The following is a 17,365-nucleotide window of genomic DNA, read 5'->3' on the forward strand; positions in this document are numbered from 1 at the left end:
GGAAATGTTACAAGTGGCCAGCAGGTGTCAGGGCTACCCTAGGACCCAGGTGGGGAGGCAGCCCTGACCGAGGAGACAGCGAGGGTAGGGACCCCCCAATCTCTGAGCTTTGCTTCCATGCCAGAACACTCAGCCTTTGAGTCTCGGGGTGATAAGGATGGGCCAAGTCTTATGTTAGGGCAGGCTATTGGTCCGGCAGAGAAGGTGCTGCATCCCCAGAGAGCTTGGATTTGGACCTCAGATACCCATGTGCCCCTGAAAAGTCCCTTGATAACACATTTTGGACAAGAGGCCCCTCCAGCTCTTAATCTTTGATACCAGGATGAGATGAGGCTGGACATTAGAAAGACTTCTTCGTAAGGGATCATGAGATTGGGAAATGTTTTCACTCTATTTTCCCAGGGAGACCTAAGAAAAGGAGTTTCTCCTTGGTGTCTTTTTCCCCCATGGTAGTCATGATCCTGCCCCACTCCCCATCCCATAAAACAATTCGAGAGAACATAGGAATATAGACTTTAATTGTTGTGCTGCTGCTAATAACCAGAAGTGCAATTAACCCATCCAAGGTGGATTTGGATGGCACAGTGTCAACAGGAAATCCCTATCCCTGCTCCAGGGGAAGGGTCCTGGGAGAACAGTGACATTAATATCAGGCCTCAGGAGGGAAGGGAGCTGGAGGAAGAGGGGGCACTCCTCTTGGATTAGGGTTCGGCTCCCACCCAGGACAACTCCAAGTGGAAATAAGCCATTCTAGGAAATAGTTTGATAACTCCAGACCCCTATCAGCTGAGCTGCATCCCCTTCCCTTTATGTCCAAATTCAGGTCTCTCCCAGTTGAATGGAAGAGCCGAGGAACTCTATGTCTCCATCCCTAAGCTAGGCCCCAGGAAGCCAGATTATTATCACAATCCCAATTCACTGAAATCATTGAGATAAGGGTAGTGTAACGGTTTCCCACTCTCAGTTCATAACTTCCTTATCTTCTTTCTATCCAGTATAATAGGGTGTTAGAAGTCAGTACCACTGGTGGGTAGGAAATCCCCCACCATTGTTCTCCATGATCATCTCTGCAGAATTGCCCTAAACCAATGAATATTTGGGGCCAAACCTCGACTTGCAAACAGTTCTCCAAACCTGAGGGAAAAGAAGGGCTGAAGTCCAACATGTGGATATAGGACTGAATGGGCCTGATGGTGAGATGAGATATGGCGCCAGGCAAGAGGAGACAGAGGAACCATGGCTGTAACCTGAAACTTTGTTGAGGATGGGAAATGCTCTGGGAAACTATCCTGGGAGAGTGCCAGCCATGCCAGGCTACAGGGCAGAGACCATCCTCTAGTAAAACAATGCACCAGAGACATGAAGGCTTTTGGATTTGCTTAAAACCATTCTGATCACTGTAAGGGTTCCTCACGCCCCTCCTCAATGTCAGCCAGAAAGTTGATGGTCAAGCCTGCAGATACAGAGATTAGATCGCTTTGATTTTACACCTCTATGTGATGTGGGGAGTGAGGGGCAGTCTGTGGCCGAAATGCCACGTGCACTAAATGGCTCAAGGACAGAATAATGCAGTCTGATATCCCCTTGTCTTTAGCTTGATGTGAACAGCTTCCCAGAGGCAGCATGGGACTGTCTAGACCAGTGGTCCTCAAACTTTTTAAATAAGGGGCCAGTTCACTGTCCCTCAGATTGTTGGAGGGCCGCACTATAGTAAAAATAAAAATTCACACTCGGTCTCCACCCCTCAGCCCATTTGCCATAACCGGGCTGGACACATAAACTTCCTCAGTGGGCTGCATCTGGCCTGTGGACGGTAGTTTGAGAACCTCTGGTCTAGAGAAAGAGTCAATGCTCCAAGCTCAGCCCAGGAAGGAGCTCAGCCTTGGACACCTTCCTTTTCCTACCTTATCCTAACCTGTCTCTAATCTCTGCACCATGCCTATATTCCAGCCTATATTCCTCTCACCTTTCAGATGGCAAGCCTCCATCAGAAACAGCTGGGTCAGCCATTCTAATGGGAACCAGCTTCATGCAGTTCCATGGCATTTTTGCTACTGATACTTTGGCATCTGAGAAGTTGCTGATGTAGGTGAACCCAGCAGGAGAGGGGTTTCTTGTTTCTTTGCTCAAGATCTGGAATCCAGTGACCCCATTTTCTTGTTGGGTCTCAGTGTTGCTGCTATTGCTAGTTCCAATTTGGAGCAGAGGAAGTATCCAGAGTTTTTTTTTTTTGCAAACCCCTTTCAAAAATTGGCCAGTATCCCCTCCCTTGTGCTTATTATGATCCTAGGGCAGCTTGAGGTTATATGGTGGGGTGAGAAGAGGACTGGCCACGCAGGTGCCCAGGGCTATTTCAGAAGCAGGGGATGAGTTCCACCCTTGAGGCCTGGAGCCTTGTTCAGCTGCCTTTGGCCAAACACACCCAGGAACAGCGGCTACGACAGGAGGAATCACCAGCCTGGATGTCAGCGTGCCGAACAGTTTTAGCAAATCCAGCATCCACTCTGTGACTGGCTCCTGGCTTGATAAAGACAGCCCTGGTTCTGTAGCCTGTCAGAGCTGGTCTTTTCAGCTTCTGCTAGCCCCCACCACTGCAACTATGGAGATGTCTTCTCTGTCTCGTCTTTCCTGGGGCCATGTTTGCCCTCATTGTCTGGTGTGATCACCCCCATCCCTGCCTGGTGTCAGGTGCAGCTTCCTGCCTTCCTTTCCCTGCTTGTCAGACAGACAGTCTGGCCCTAGTCTACCACTGAGTTAAGGCAGTTCCCCAAGTGGTTGAGGGGAGGAACGGCCTATTGCATCAGACTCTGGGAGACATGGAGCACTGTCTCCAGCTGTAAGGACAGTTATAGGAAGGGTATGGACAGCATGGGCAGAGTAGTGTTCATCTATCTTTCAATAGCTGATGTGGGACAGCCCTGATTGAGACCCTCTGGACATTTGTTCAGTGACTTTTCAGGGAGCATTTTTTATACTCTTGGAAGAGAGGCCCCGGTGGAGATGGGTGGATTTCAGAACTATGGGCCCTTGGAGATTTTGCCCACTTTTCTGCCATGTACTGAAGAAGTTGAGTAAATCCCCCAGCCCTGCCAAGGAACAGTGAGTTTCTGAGGAGCCAGGTTCTCAAGGGAGAGCTAGGCCAAGGCTAGGAGTCTGAGACACACAGGGCTTCCACAGCATCGCTCAGTCCCTGATTGACGCCTCCCACTGCGAGGAGGCAGCTTTTGATGACGATGCTGGAACAGGCACAGCGGGGAGTGGGCATGGGGGGCAGGCTCTCCCATTTGTTCTTCTCTGGGTGGAAGGCCTCTGCTGTGTCCAGGACTGTGGGCTGGTTCCCTGAAAATGCAGATAAAAGGCATGGGTTTCTACATCTTCCAGAACAAACCCCTGCTTGGTTTCCCCACCCGTATCCCACCAATGATGGACTCATGGACTTCATCATCCTTGGCTCCAGAGGGTCTTTGTGGCCAGCATGCTGGCTGTGATGTAACACTAAACCTAAAGCCCGGAGGCCCGAGTTCTAGCTTCATCTAGGGCACAATAAACTAGTCCAATGACCTCAGGCAAATTAGTTAATCTCCTTCTGTACAATGAGAATAATAATGTTCCTACTGCCCATCACAAGTGGCTATTTTGTAAACCTAATACATTAAAGAAATGTAAGTTGGGGGGCGGAGCCAAGATGGCGGAGAGGAAACACACGACTCAGTGAACGTCCTCACTCCCTCACAACCAATTAGATAAATTAAGTCTCAAAATTAGCTCAGGATTGATAGATACCACAAGGACTGGAAGCACGACTTACCAGCTGAAGAGAATCTGGAGTTTCAACAGGAAAGGTCAGTTCTCAGGGGAGGAATAAGAAAGACCAGCACAGACGGTGGGGTAGGGGCACACTGCGCCCATTGCGCTGGGAGGGGCTCTGGGATCAGAGAAGCCACTGAGGTAAAGGAATCTGGCACAGGCTGTTAGCTCTTCTCTGCTAATTATTTAGCAGTTCAGAAGAGAAAGCCAAAATATTTTAAAACTCAGATTAGATTTTCCCCGGACCCTGGGGGTGACTCAGGCACCAGGGGGTGTGGCCTCAGCTACCTCCTGAGAATAGTTAAGAGACTGACAAGTGGGTGGATACGGCCCAAGGCAACACACACTGCCTAACTTAGCTGGAGGGAGTGGAACTCAGCTCCAGGAAGTCCCAGAGAAGCGGAACCTTTGAACTAGGGACCGCGGTTTCTGGCAGACACTTCCAGTTTGAGCGCAGGGGCTTCTTACGTCACCTGCTGCAGACACCCACTCCCCACCCGGACACATAGCCTGGGCTTCCTGCAGTCTTCACTATTCTACGCCCTCGAAGCACAGCAGTGCTAATCACCTCTGAGGCACTCCCAGGGAGAGGGTGGGGAACTCTCTCCCAGAGCTCTCTCTTAGCTCAGGCTCAGGAGCCGCTGCATCCATCCCGTCTGGGAGGAAGCTGGTAAAGAAGTAAATAATTTCCTACCCCAGAGACAGACCCCAAAAGATTTTTTTTAAGTATGAGCAAAAAAGCTAGAAAAACCATAGATTCCTTCTATACAGAGAAAGAGCGGGTATCCAACCCCGAGGAAGCTGACAGCAGAGAATCAGATAACAACCTAAAGGGGAACGATTCCTGCCCCCCATCACATAACTCTCTCCTAGAAGAAGCTCTTAAGAAATTGAGGGAGATCGAAGAAAAATGGGGCAAGGAAAGGGAAGTTATGATAGAGAATAACAATGTCCTGAAATTGGAGTTGGAAAAAATAAAGAATTCACAGGAGATGCAGGGAAACAAAATTAGTGAATTAGAAAAGGTTAAAAAAACACAGGAAAGTAGGATATCTGAATTGGAAAAGATAAAAAAGTCTCAAGAAAATAGAATTTCTGAATTGGAAAAAGAAAATAATTCTCAAAAAAAAAAATTAGGGAAATGGAAAAAACTCAATAGAGCAAAATAATTCATTTAAAAACGAAATTGGGCATTTACAAAAAGAACTAAAAACTGTGAAAGAAGAAAATAACTCCTTAAAAGTCAGGATGGAACAAATAGAAATGAATGATTCACAGAGAACCCAAGAATCAGTCAAACAAAACAAAAAAAATGAGAAGCTGGAGAACAACGTCAAATACTTACTGGGAAAATCTATAGACCTGGAAAATAGATCTAGGAGAGATAATCTGCGGATTATTGGACTTCCAGAAAACTATGACCAAAAAAAGAGCCTAGATTCTATTTTACAGGAAATTATCAAAGAGAACTGTCCAGAGATAATAGAAACAGAAGGGAAAGTAGATGTGGAAAGAATTCATCGAACTCCTTCTGAAATAGACCCTAAAAAAAGAACACCACGGAATATTGTGGCTAAGCTGCAGAATTACCACACAAAGGAGAAAATCCTGCAAGCAGCTAGAAAAAAACAATTTAAATACCAAGGTGCCACAATAAGGGTCACCCAAGATCTGGCTGCCTCCACATTAAAAGATAGAAGGGCCTGGAACCTGATATTCCGAAAGGCAAAAGATCAAGGACTGCAACCAAGAATGAACTACCCAGCTAAGTTTAGCATCTTTTTCCATGGAAGAAGATGGTCATTCAATGAAACAGAGGAATTCTATATGTTTCTAAGAAAAAAACCAGACTTAAACAAAAATTTGATCTACATCCACAAGACTGAAGAGAAACAGAAAAAGGTACACAGAACCCTTGAGAACTGTAACTTTGTTGTGGGTATATAAAAAATACTCAAGGATAATTTGATTTTACTGATATAAAAGAAAAAAAGGGGGGTGTGGTAAAGGGAAGGAGGTCGGTTCAGAAAAAGGGGAAGGAGTGATAAAAAGAGGGAAACTACATCCCAGGAAGAGACATAGAAAATACACCATATCTGAGGGAACTTAGTGAGGGGGAGAATCATTGTGTGAATCTTACTCTCATCAGAAGAGGCTCAAAGAGTAAATAATTAACATATTTGTTTTTCAGAGAACTTTCTCTCACCTCATTAAAAGGGGGGAGAGGAAAAGGGGAAAGGAAAAGGAGAATAAGTGAAGGGACTTGGAGGGAGGGGGGAGGGATCCTAAAAAAAAAAAAAAAAAAAAAAAAAAAAAGAGGGAGGGTTGCGCGTCACAAGGGGGGTCTGTAAATTAAATATCGGGGAGGGGGATCAGGGGGGTCAAGGGAAAAAAGTATAATCTGGGGATAATACGATGGCAGGAAATACAGAATTAGTAATTTTAACTGTAAATGTAAATGGGATGAACGATCCCATCAAACGGAGACGGATAGCAGATTGGATCAAAAAGCAGAACCCTACAATATGTTGTCTACAGGAAACACACTTAAAGCAGGGAGATACATACAGAGTAAAGGTAAAAGGTTGGAACAGAGCTTATTATGCTTCAGGTAAAGCCAAAAAAGCAGGGGTAGCTATCCTTATCTCAGATCAAGCAAAAGCAGAAGTAGATCTCGTTAAAAAAGATAAGGAAGGAAACTATATCCTGCTGAAAGGTAGCATAAATAATGAAGCCATATCAATACTAAACATATATGCACCAAGTGGTATAGCATCTAACTTTCTAAAGGAAAAGTTAAGAGAACTGCAAGAAGAAATAGACAGTAAAACTATAATAGTGGGAGATCTCAACCTTGCACTCTCAGATTTAGACAAATCAAACCACAAAACAAACAAGAAAGAAATTAAAAAAGTAAATAGAACATTAGAAAAACTAGGTATGATAGACCTTTGGAGAAAACTGAATGGCAATAGGAAGGAATATACTTTCTTCTCAGCAGTTCATGGATCCTATACAAAGATTGACCATATATTAGGACATAAGGATCTCAAAATTAAATGTAGGAAGGCAGAAATAATAAATGCCTTCTTCTCAGATCACAATGCAATAAAAGCTACATTCAGTAAAAAGTTAGGGGTAAATAGACCAAAAAGTAATTGGAAACTGAATAATCTCATCTTAAAGAATGACTGGGTGAAAGAGCAAATTATAGAAACAATTAACAATTTCACCCAAGATAATGATAATGATGAGACATCATATCAAAATCTTTGGGATGCAGCTAAAGCAGTAATAAGGGGAAATTTTATATCTTTAGAGGCTTATTTGAAGAAAATTGAGAAAGAGAAGATTAACGAATTGGGCTTACAACTTAAAAGGCTAGAAAAAGACCAAATTATAAACCCCCAACCAAAAATTAAACTCGAAATACAAAAATTAAAAGGAGAAATCAATAAAATTGAAAGTAAAAAAACTATTGAATTAATAAATAAAACCAAGAGTTGGTTTTATGAAAAAGCCAATAAAATAGATAAACCTTTGGTAAATTTGATCAAAAAAAAGAAAGAGGAAAATCAAATTGATAGTCTTACAAATGAAAAGGGGGATCTTTCCACCAATGAAGAGGAAATTAGAGAAATAATAAGGAGTTACTTTGCCCAACTTTATGCCAATAAATTTGATAACTTAAGTGAAATGGATGACTTTCTCCAAAAATATAGGCTCCCTAGATTAACAGAGGAGGAGATAAATTGCTTAAATAGTCCCATTTCAGAAAAAGAAATAGAACAAGCTATTAATCAACTCCCCAGGAAAAAATCCCCAGGGCCAGATGGATTCACATGTGAATTCTACCAAACATTTAAAGAACAATTAGCCCCAATGTTATATAAATTATTTGAAAAAATAGGGGATGAAGGAGTCCTACCAAACTCCTTTTATGACACAGACATGGTACTGATACCTAAACCTGGTAGATCGAAAACTGAGAAAGAAAATTATAGACCAATCTCCTTAATGAATATTGATGCTAAAATCTTAAATAAGATATTAGCAAAAAGACTTCAGAAAATCATCTCCAAGATAATACACTATGATCAAGTAGGATTTATTCCAGGAATGCAGGGCTGGTTTAATATTAGGAAAACTATTAATATAATTGACCATATTAATAATCAAATTAATAAGAACCATATGATCATCTCAATAGATGCAGAAAAAGCATTTGACAAAATCCAACATCCATTCCTACTAAAAACTCTTGAGAGTATAGGAATAAATGGATTATTCCTTAGAATAATCAGGAGTATATATTTAAGACCGTCAGTAAGCATAATATGCAATAGAAATAAACTGCAACCTTTCCCAGTAAGATCAGGAGTGAAACAAGGTTGCCCACTATCACCATTACTATTCAATATAGTACTAGAAACGCTAGCCTCGGCAATAAGAGCCGAGAAAGAGATTCAAGGAATTAGAGTAGGAAATGAGGAAATCAAACTATCACTTTTTGCAGATGACATGATGGTATACTTAGAGAACCCCAAAGACTCTGCTAAAAAGCTACTAGAAATAATTCAAAATTTCAGCAAAGTGGCAGGATACAAAATAAATCCACATAAATCCTCGGCATTTTTATATATCACTAACAAAATGCAACAGCAAGAGATACAAAGAGAAATTCCATTCCAAACAAATGTTGAGAGTATAAAATATTTGGGAATCCATCTACCAAAGAAAAGTCAGGAATTATATGAGAAAAATTACAAAACACTTGCCACAAAAATAAAATCAGATTTAAATAATTGGAAAGACATTCAGTGCTCTTGGATAGGCCGAGCGAATATAATAAAGATGACAATACTCCCCAAACTAATCTATTTATTTAGTGCTATACCAATCAGACTCCCAAGAAACTATTTTAATGACCTAGAAAAAATAACAACAAAATTCATATGGAAGAATAAAAGGTCAAGAATTGCAAGGGAACTAATGAAAAAAAACTCAGAGGAAGGTGGTCTAAGTGTACCTGATCTAAAGCTATATTATATAGCAGCAGTCACCAAAACCATTTGGTATTGGCTACGAAATAGACCGGTAGATCAGTGGAACAGATTAGATACAAAGGACAAAAAAGGATACATCTATAGCAATCTAATCTTTGACAAACCCAAAGATTCCAACATTAGGGATAAAAATTCATTATTCGGAAAAAACTGTTGGGAAAACTGGAAATTAGTATGGCAGAAATTAGAAATGGATCCACACTTAACACCATATACCAAGATAAGATCAAAATGGGTCCATGATTTAGGCATAAAGAGGGAGATAATAAATAGATTAGAGGAACAGAGGATAATCTACCTCTCAGACTTGTGGAGGAGGAAGGAATTTATGACCAGAGGAGAACTAGAGATCATTATTGATCACAAAATAGAAGATTTTGATTACATCAAACTAAAAAGTTTCTGTACAAAGAATACTAATGCAAACAAGATTAGAAGGGAAGTAACAAATTGGGAAAATATTTTTAAAAGCAAAGGTTCTGACAAAGCTCTCATTTCCAAAATATATAGAGAACTGACCCTAATTTATAAGAAATCAAACCATTCTCCAATTGATAAATGGTCAAAGGATATGAACAGACAATTCTCAGAGGAAGAAATTGAAACTATATCCACTCACATGAAAGAGTGTTCCAAATCACTACTGATCAGAGAAATGCAAATTAAGACCACTCTGAGATACCACTACACACCTGTCAGATTGGCTAAGATGACAGGAACAAATAATGACAAATGTTGGAGGGGATGTGGGAAAACTGGGACACTAATACATTGCTGGTGGAGTTGTGAAAGAATCCAGCCATTCTGGAGAGCAATCTGGAATTATGCCCAAAAAGTTATCAAACTGTGCATACCCTTTGACCCAGCAGCGCTACTACTGGGATTATATCCCAAAGAAATACTAAAGAGCGGAAAGAGACATATATGTGCCAAAATGTTTGTGGCAGCTCTTTTTGTTGTAGCTAGAAACTGGAGGATGAATGGATGTCCATCAGTTGGAGAATGGTTGGGTAAATTGTGGTATATGAAGGTTATGGAATATTATTGCTCGGTAAGAAATGACCAGCAGGAGGAATACAGAGAGGGTTGGAGAGACTTAAATCAACTGATGCTGAGTGAAATGAGCAGAACCAGAAGATCACTGTACACTTCAACAACAATGCTGTATGAGGATGTATTCTGATGGAAGTGAAAATCTTCAACATAAAGAAGATCCAACTCACTTCCAGTTGATCAATGATGGACAGAGGTAGCTGCACCCAGAGAAGAAACACTGGGAGGGGAATGAAAATTGTTAGCACTAATATCTGTCTGCCCAGGTTGCATGTACCTTCGGATTCTAATGTTTATTGTGCAACAAGAAAGTGATATTCGCACATATGTATTGTACCTAGACTATATTGTAACACATGTAAAATGTATGGTATTGCCTGTCGTCGGGGGGAGGGAATAGAGGGAGGGGGGGTAAATTGGAAAAATGAATACAAGGGATAATATTATAATATATATATATATATATATATATATATATATATATATATATATATATATATATAAAAATGTTATTAGTGTAATTTCATGCTAAGCCTCGTAAAATCTGAGGATTTTAATTAGGTATCGGGCATTTTCTGTTTTTACAATTTGTACTTTATTTAAGAATTTTGGTAAATATAAATCAAAATGTTTCAGAAAATAATCATAAAATTATATTATCATTACTCATAAAAAAAAAAAAAAAAAAAAAAAAAAAAAAAAAGAAATGTAAGTTATAGATAACAATGGATATTCACTCATAACAAGCAGATGAGTGGTTGTTGTGTGATATAGTGGAAAGAGGAAAAGTGAATGGAAGAAGCATTTATTAAGCACCTACTATGCGCCGCAAGGCAGCTAGGTGATACCATAGTGCATAGACCACTGGGGCTGGAGTCAGGAAGATCTCCGAGTTCCAATCTGGCCACAAACATTTCTTCACTTGTGTGACTCTGGGCTAGTCACTTCTCTGGTCTGTCTCAGTTTCTTCATCTGTAAAATGAGCTGGAGAAGGAAATGGCAAACCACTCCAGTATCTTTACCAAGAAATCCCCAAATGGGGGTGTGAAGACAGATACAATTGAACAGATTGATCCTATAAGGGGTAGATGGGATTATTATCTCCATTTTGCAGTTGAGTAAACTGAGGCAGACAAAGTTTATGTGACTTTTTTAGGATTATGTAGCTAGTAAGTGTCTAAGGCTACATTTGAACTCAGGTCTCCTTAATTCTAGTTGTAGCACTATACCTCTTGAACTGCCTGGATCTGGAGGCAGAGGACTTGAGTTCAAATTCTGTGGGACTTTGTGCAAAATATTTAATCTTTTTGGGCTCAGTTTTCTTCTATGTAAAAGAGGGGGTTGAATGATATGACCTCTCAGGCCTCTTCCAGTTTGAAGTCTAGGGTCCTCTGGTGCCCTTCCCTGATATTTTACCTTATTTTCATCTCCATAGGAGCTGAGCCTCTCCCTACCCATGCTGCTCTTCTTAGGTCCTTCCTACTACAGCCGGGTTTCTTAGCCTTATTGTGTCCCTTGGGCAGGCTGGGGAAGCCTGGGCACCCTTTTCAAATTGCTGTTTTTAAATGCATAAAATAAAGTACATAGGATTAACAAGGAGACTAGTGGTTAAAGAAAATAAAAATGTCACTTTTCCCCCATCCAAATTCATGGACCCCGTGGTTCATATTTTTATTTTTTACCAGAGAGCTCCCTCTTAGAGTTCAACAGTCAGCTTTTCTGAAGCTTAGGCCAACTAATTAGGAGCCTGAACTGAGGATGAGAAGGGCTCCAGCCTCCTGATCTCCTAGCCCCTAACCCCCAGACTCTCCAGAAACCAGCTCCCTAGAACAGACTGTCTTCGATGTCAGGAGTGGCTTCATTTGAATTTTATATCGCTAGATCTCTAGATTTTGCCTGACACCTAGTGAGATTAAACATGTAGCAAAAATTTCATTCCACTTTGAGATGTTCATTCTTCTTTTTCCTCTTCTTCTTCCTTATCTTCTTTTTTCTTTTTCCTCTTCCTTTTCTTTTTCCTCTTCTCCTTTCTCTTTTTCCTCTTCCTTCCTTTCCTCTTCTTCATCCTCTTCCTTTCCTCCTTTTCTTCTTCTTCCTCCTCTTCACTGTCTATGTGTGTCTCTTTCTCTGTGTTTTTCTGTTTCTCTCCCCTTTCTTTGTCTCTATCTCTCTCTTAAATAAGGGATTATATTCAATTTTCTCAAAGATCTTTCTGACTTAAATCATCTGACTCTCATTCAAATATCATGAGAAAGCCAGCCGTGAAGAATAGAGTACAGAAATGGGAAGAAATAAAACAGAATGGTAGAAAGAACCATTTAGAGACAATATTTTCCAAAAACAATAATTTGATCTAAACCTCACGTGTACCAGGATTCTGGGGATCAATGCCCCATGATCCTATGTAGCTAATTGTCAGACCCTTGTCAGTAGTATGCCAGTGAATGTTTGTTTAGCTCTCCAAGAAAAAAAATTGTACACAAAATTTTTAAGATTAATCTATGGTATCAATATTTTCTCCATCAGTTTCTTAAGTGTAGGCAATCAGTATAACGATAAATCAGACCCTGATCTGTGGCATTTGTTGATTTCCAGTGTATAAATGCCCATACTGAAAATGTAACAATCTACCTAGCCTAGATCAGTATGAGCTAGATGCAACACATTCTGTATGTCTTGATGTTCTCCTCTAAAAAAGGGGGCAAACTCAGCCTTCAGATTCCTAGTGATTCCCTGTAACTGTGATGATGGTTGAAATTCTAAGTGGAATATTAGTCCTGGAATAGAGAGCCAGAAGAGGTCTAGTCCCCTAGTTCAATCCTCTCATTTTAAAGATGGGGAAATTGAATCTCAGAGAGAAGGGATAGCTTGTCCAATGTTTCAGAATTGGCAAATCTTTGTTTCATTTTCTGCATTTGTATTCCGTACTTAATACAGTTGTTGGCATGTAGCTGTCATTTAAATGCATGTGGTTTTATTGCAGAGCAGCAGATCTGGGCTTTGAAGCAGAACCAATGGTGTTTTGCCTCCAAATCTATCTTTCTTTCTACCATAGTGGGCGGTTTTTGATCTTTGGGGAAAGGGACAGCTCTGCTTTCAGGGTATTATTGATGGTTGCCATTGCTCATTTGGTACTGACCTAAACCCCATGGCATCAACCCAGCCAGTCGGTACTGGCCAAAGTGCCTTTATTCTTACCCAAACCACCAGCCACTATGACTCGTCCTCTTAAGCATCCTGATACAAAGTCAGCTCTGCGCTTTTTTAGGAATGAAGACCGCTCTATCTTCATCCAACCTCCTATGGGCCAAGAAAGGAGGAAAAAAGATGTTGACAACAATCAATGCAACCTCTGAGAAAGCAACTAAATTCCTGATGTTTGGGATGGGAGCAAGTACACTAGTCTATTCACACCTGACATTCATCAGCACCAAGTGTGTCCTTTGGGGCATGCAAATGGTGGATTAAATTCAGCTTCCTGAGTACAGAACTGGCCTCAGGCACTTACTAGCTGTGTGACCCAGAACAAATCACTGTTTGCCTCAGTTTCCTCCTCTGTAAAATGAACTGCAGACGGAAATGGCAAATCAGTCTGAAATCTTTACCAAGAAAATCCAAAAGGTTTTATAGGATTAGAAGATTATAGATTTAGAGTCATAAGAGTCCAGAGAGATCAACTAAGCCAGCAGTTCTCAAACATTTTTGGTCTCAGAATGATTGAAAACCCCAAAGAGCTTCTATTTGTAAGGCTTGCATCTATTGATATTTACCCTATTAGAAATTAGAGCTAGTAAAAATCTTAAAATATTTATTCATTAAAAAACAGAATAGATCCATTACATGTTAATATAAAAACATATGCTTATGAAAAATAGTTTCCAAAACAAAAATAAAATTTAGTGAGGAGAGTGTTGTTGTTTTTACATTTTTTTTTTTGTTTTTCAAATTTCTTTAATATTTGACTTTGATAGAAAATAGCTGGATTCTCCCATTGGCTTCTATATTTGATTTATTGTGATTCGTTGTTTTGGTTAAAGTATATGAAGAAAATCCCTCCTCACACAGATATGTAGAAGAGACGAAGGTTATAATAGTCAAATGATGTCTTAATAGATTATGAAAATTGTTTTGTTCTGGTGGACTCTCTGAAAGAGTCATGGGGACCCACATGTGGGGTCCACCGATCATGCTTTGAGAACTACTGATTTCACTTTAGTTTCTCATTTTATAAAAGAGGAACTTAAGTCCAACAGAAATGAAGTGATGTCCCCCAGTGTCAGAGGCGGTAGACACCAAATTAAGCCTAGTGTCTGCTATCTCCTGCTCCACATGACCTCATGGCTCTTCCCTGCTCCCTTTTTAGCCTTGATTGTGGAATTGAGTTTGAACTAATTCTACTCAGGTCTACATGATACTCCACAAGGGCCTTGTCCCAATCCTCTTGTCTTTTATGTCTACATGTCTGAAGGACTTGTTCCTGTGAGTCCTCCAGTTCATCCCACTGCATGACTGTAGGTAAGGTACTTTGCTTCTCTGAGACTCAGTTTTCTTGGCTGTAAAATGTAGAAATTGTATTAAATAATCTCTAATGTCCCTTCTAGTTCTAATATTCTTTTTTTTTTACCATAAGAAAAGTCAATTGTACAAGCATTTATTAAGTGTCTGCCAGGTACCAGGCAAGCACTTTGTAAACCTAAAAGTTTAATAGAAACATGTTGCTCTAATCTTCTACAATTCTATTCTATACCATTATGTCTCCTTTCTCCACAAAGAATTTTTATCACATTGTCCCTGAACTAGAAAATTGCTTCTTCTCCTTGGACCTTGGTTTCCTCATCTGTAAAATAAGAAGTGTGGACTAGTTAGTGGTTGATAATGTCCTTCGCCATTCTAAATCTCAAGATCCTGTTAATTCAAATTTCTGTCCAAAGGGCACAGTTGTTCAGTCCTTCAATTATACTAGGTGAACCTATAGGCATTTTCCATGGAGTTTTCTTGGCAAAGATACTGGAGTGGTTTGCCATTCCCTTCTCTAGTGTGCCTCTGTTTTACAGATGAGGAACTGAAGTAGATGGGTTTTATTGACTTGCCCAGAATCATACAGCTAGCATATATCTGAGACTAGATTTAAATTCAGATCTTCCTAGTCCCAGGCCCAGTGTTCTATCCACTGTACTATCTTGCTGCCTCTAAAAGTGCCCTAGACAAGTAGAGAATTTGGATTCTAGTTCCAGATTTGTGTCCAATTTGCTATATGTGTTCTTGATCAAATCATGGCCCTTTTCTTAGTTCCTAAGCTTATCCATCTGTCAAACAGAAGTACAGAACACCAATCCTACCTCATGCAGGTGCAGGGTTATTGTTAGGATGCTGTGAGAAAACAGATGGAAATGATCTTTGGCAAAAAACTATTCTCTAGATAACAGGTATTTATATTTAGGGATGAACACGAATAATACTAAATAAGACATAATGATAATAACACCTTTATATACCTATATATATATTTTTTTTCCATGATAGGCTCATAAAGTAGTTACTGAAATTATAATTATTTTATTTATAGTTTGATCAATGAGACAATCAATAGGCAGTTATTAAGTCCTTACCAAATTCAGAGCACGTGCTAAGCACTAGAGAGACAGAGACAAAAATAAATAGTCTTTGTTCCCATGGAACTTTCATTTAATTGGCAGTTGAGATAATTAAGGCTTAGGTAACTAGGTTAAGTAACTTATTTAAAATGAGACAGGTATTTAATGTCTGGTAGCTAGGTGAAGCAGTGAATAAAGCAAATGTGACCTCAGACACTTACTAGCTGTGAGCCTCAGTTTCCTCATTTGCAAAATGATCTGGAAAAGGAAATGGCAAACCTTAGTATCTAAGCCAAGAAAACCCCAAATGGAGTCATGAAGAGTTGGACATGACTGAACAACAACTAAAATTAATGGTTGAGGCAATATTAGAACTCAGGTCTTTTGACTCCAAGTTTGCTGCAGTGTAGTAAGTACTTACTACACTTATCACACACCTCTCTGTGCCCCCTGGGGCAAAGTTTAGACATCAATCCCCTTGTCCCCAGCTAGCACATTGAGGTTTCCAGAACAAATATCATCTACTGCTGGTTGTGAGCCATCACTCTAAGCCAACTTGATAGGGCTGGCTGAGCTGGTAGTTGAGGCTGGTAAGGAGCAATCAGTAATGCCATCAAACAAAGTGGCACAACTCAGTCCTGGACCAAGTGTACAGAGCATTGAGCAGAAAGACACCCTTTTGAAAGCAGAAAACTAAGAAACAATTTTTACTGCCAGTGATTCTGATAAACACCTCATTTCTAAAAAAATGGAGAAAAGCAAGTCAAATTTCTAAGAATACAAATCATTCCCCAATTGATAAATGTTCAAAGGATAGGAACAAACAGTTTTTATATGAATAAATTAAAGTCATCTATAGTCATATGGAAAAATGCTCTGAATCACTATTGATTAGAGAAATGCAAATTAAAATAACTCTGAGATACCACTTTTACCTCTCAGATTGGCTAATATTACTGAAAAAGAAAATGGTAAATGTTGGTGGGGATGTGGGAAAAATCAGAAAACTAATGCATTGTTGGTGGAGTTGTGAACTGATCCAACTATTCTGAAGAACAGATCCCCAAAATTATGCCCAAAGAGCAATCAAATTGTGCATACAATGAGGAGTTGGACATGACTGAAAAATGCCACCAATAATACTACTAAGTCTGTATTCCAAAGAGATAATTAAAAAGGAAAAGGACCCACATATATTTATAGCAACTCTTTTTGTGGTGGGAAAGAACTGGAAATTGAGGGAATGTCCATCAACTGAGAATTGGGTGAACAAAGTATGATATAGGAATGTAATGGGATACTATTTTGTTATAAGATCCAATGAAATCCACTGTTATAAGCCATTGAATTTCAGAAAAGTCTGAAAAGATTTACATGAACTGATACTGAGTAAAGTGAGAAGAACCAGGAGAATATTTTACACAGTAACAGCAACATTGGGCAATAATTAACTTTGATAGACTTAGCTCTTCTCAGCAATACAATGATCCAAGACAATTCCAAAAGACCCATAATGGAAAATGCTATCCACATCCAGAGAAAGAATTATGGAGTCTGAATGTAGATTAAAACATTCTATTTTTATTTTTGGGGATTGTTCCTTTTTGTTCTCATTTTTCTTTCACATCATGAGTAATGTGGAAATGTTTAGTATGATTGTACAGATATGAGCTATAACAGATTGCGTGCTGTCATAGAGAGAGGGGAGGTGAAAGAGAATAAATATAAAACTCAAAATCTTATAATAAAAGTGAATGTTTATAAATGTGTATCTTTGCATATTATTGTAAAAAATAAAATGTGATTAACAAAGGGGAAAAAAAGGAAGAGACCCATCCAGCTCCT

The 17,365-nt window shown here is 39.7% G+C and overlaps 1 protein-coding gene across 1 annotated transcript in view; it reads right to left on the reverse strand.

Moving 5' to 3' along the window:
* Positions 1 to 501: 501 nt before the first annotated feature.
* Positions 502 to 17,365, reverse strand: part of KLHDC8A (kelch domain containing 8A) — a 30,698-nt gene continuing 13,834 nt past the window's right edge. Inside the window, 2 exon segments of the mRNA XM_074308949.1 lie at positions 502 to 3,339; positions 13,125 to 13,226. Coding sequence (XP_074165050.1) covers positions 3,146 to 3,339; positions 13,125 to 13,226 — 296 coding nt within the window. The 3' untranslated portion in view covers positions 502 to 3,145.

This window comes from Sminthopsis crassicaudata, chromosome 4, assembly GCF_048593235.1.
Source record: "Sminthopsis crassicaudata isolate SCR6 chromosome 4, ASM4859323v1, whole genome shotgun sequence".
Taxonomy (NCBI): domain Eukaryota; kingdom Metazoa; phylum Chordata; class Mammalia; order Dasyuromorphia; family Dasyuridae; genus Sminthopsis; species Sminthopsis crassicaudata.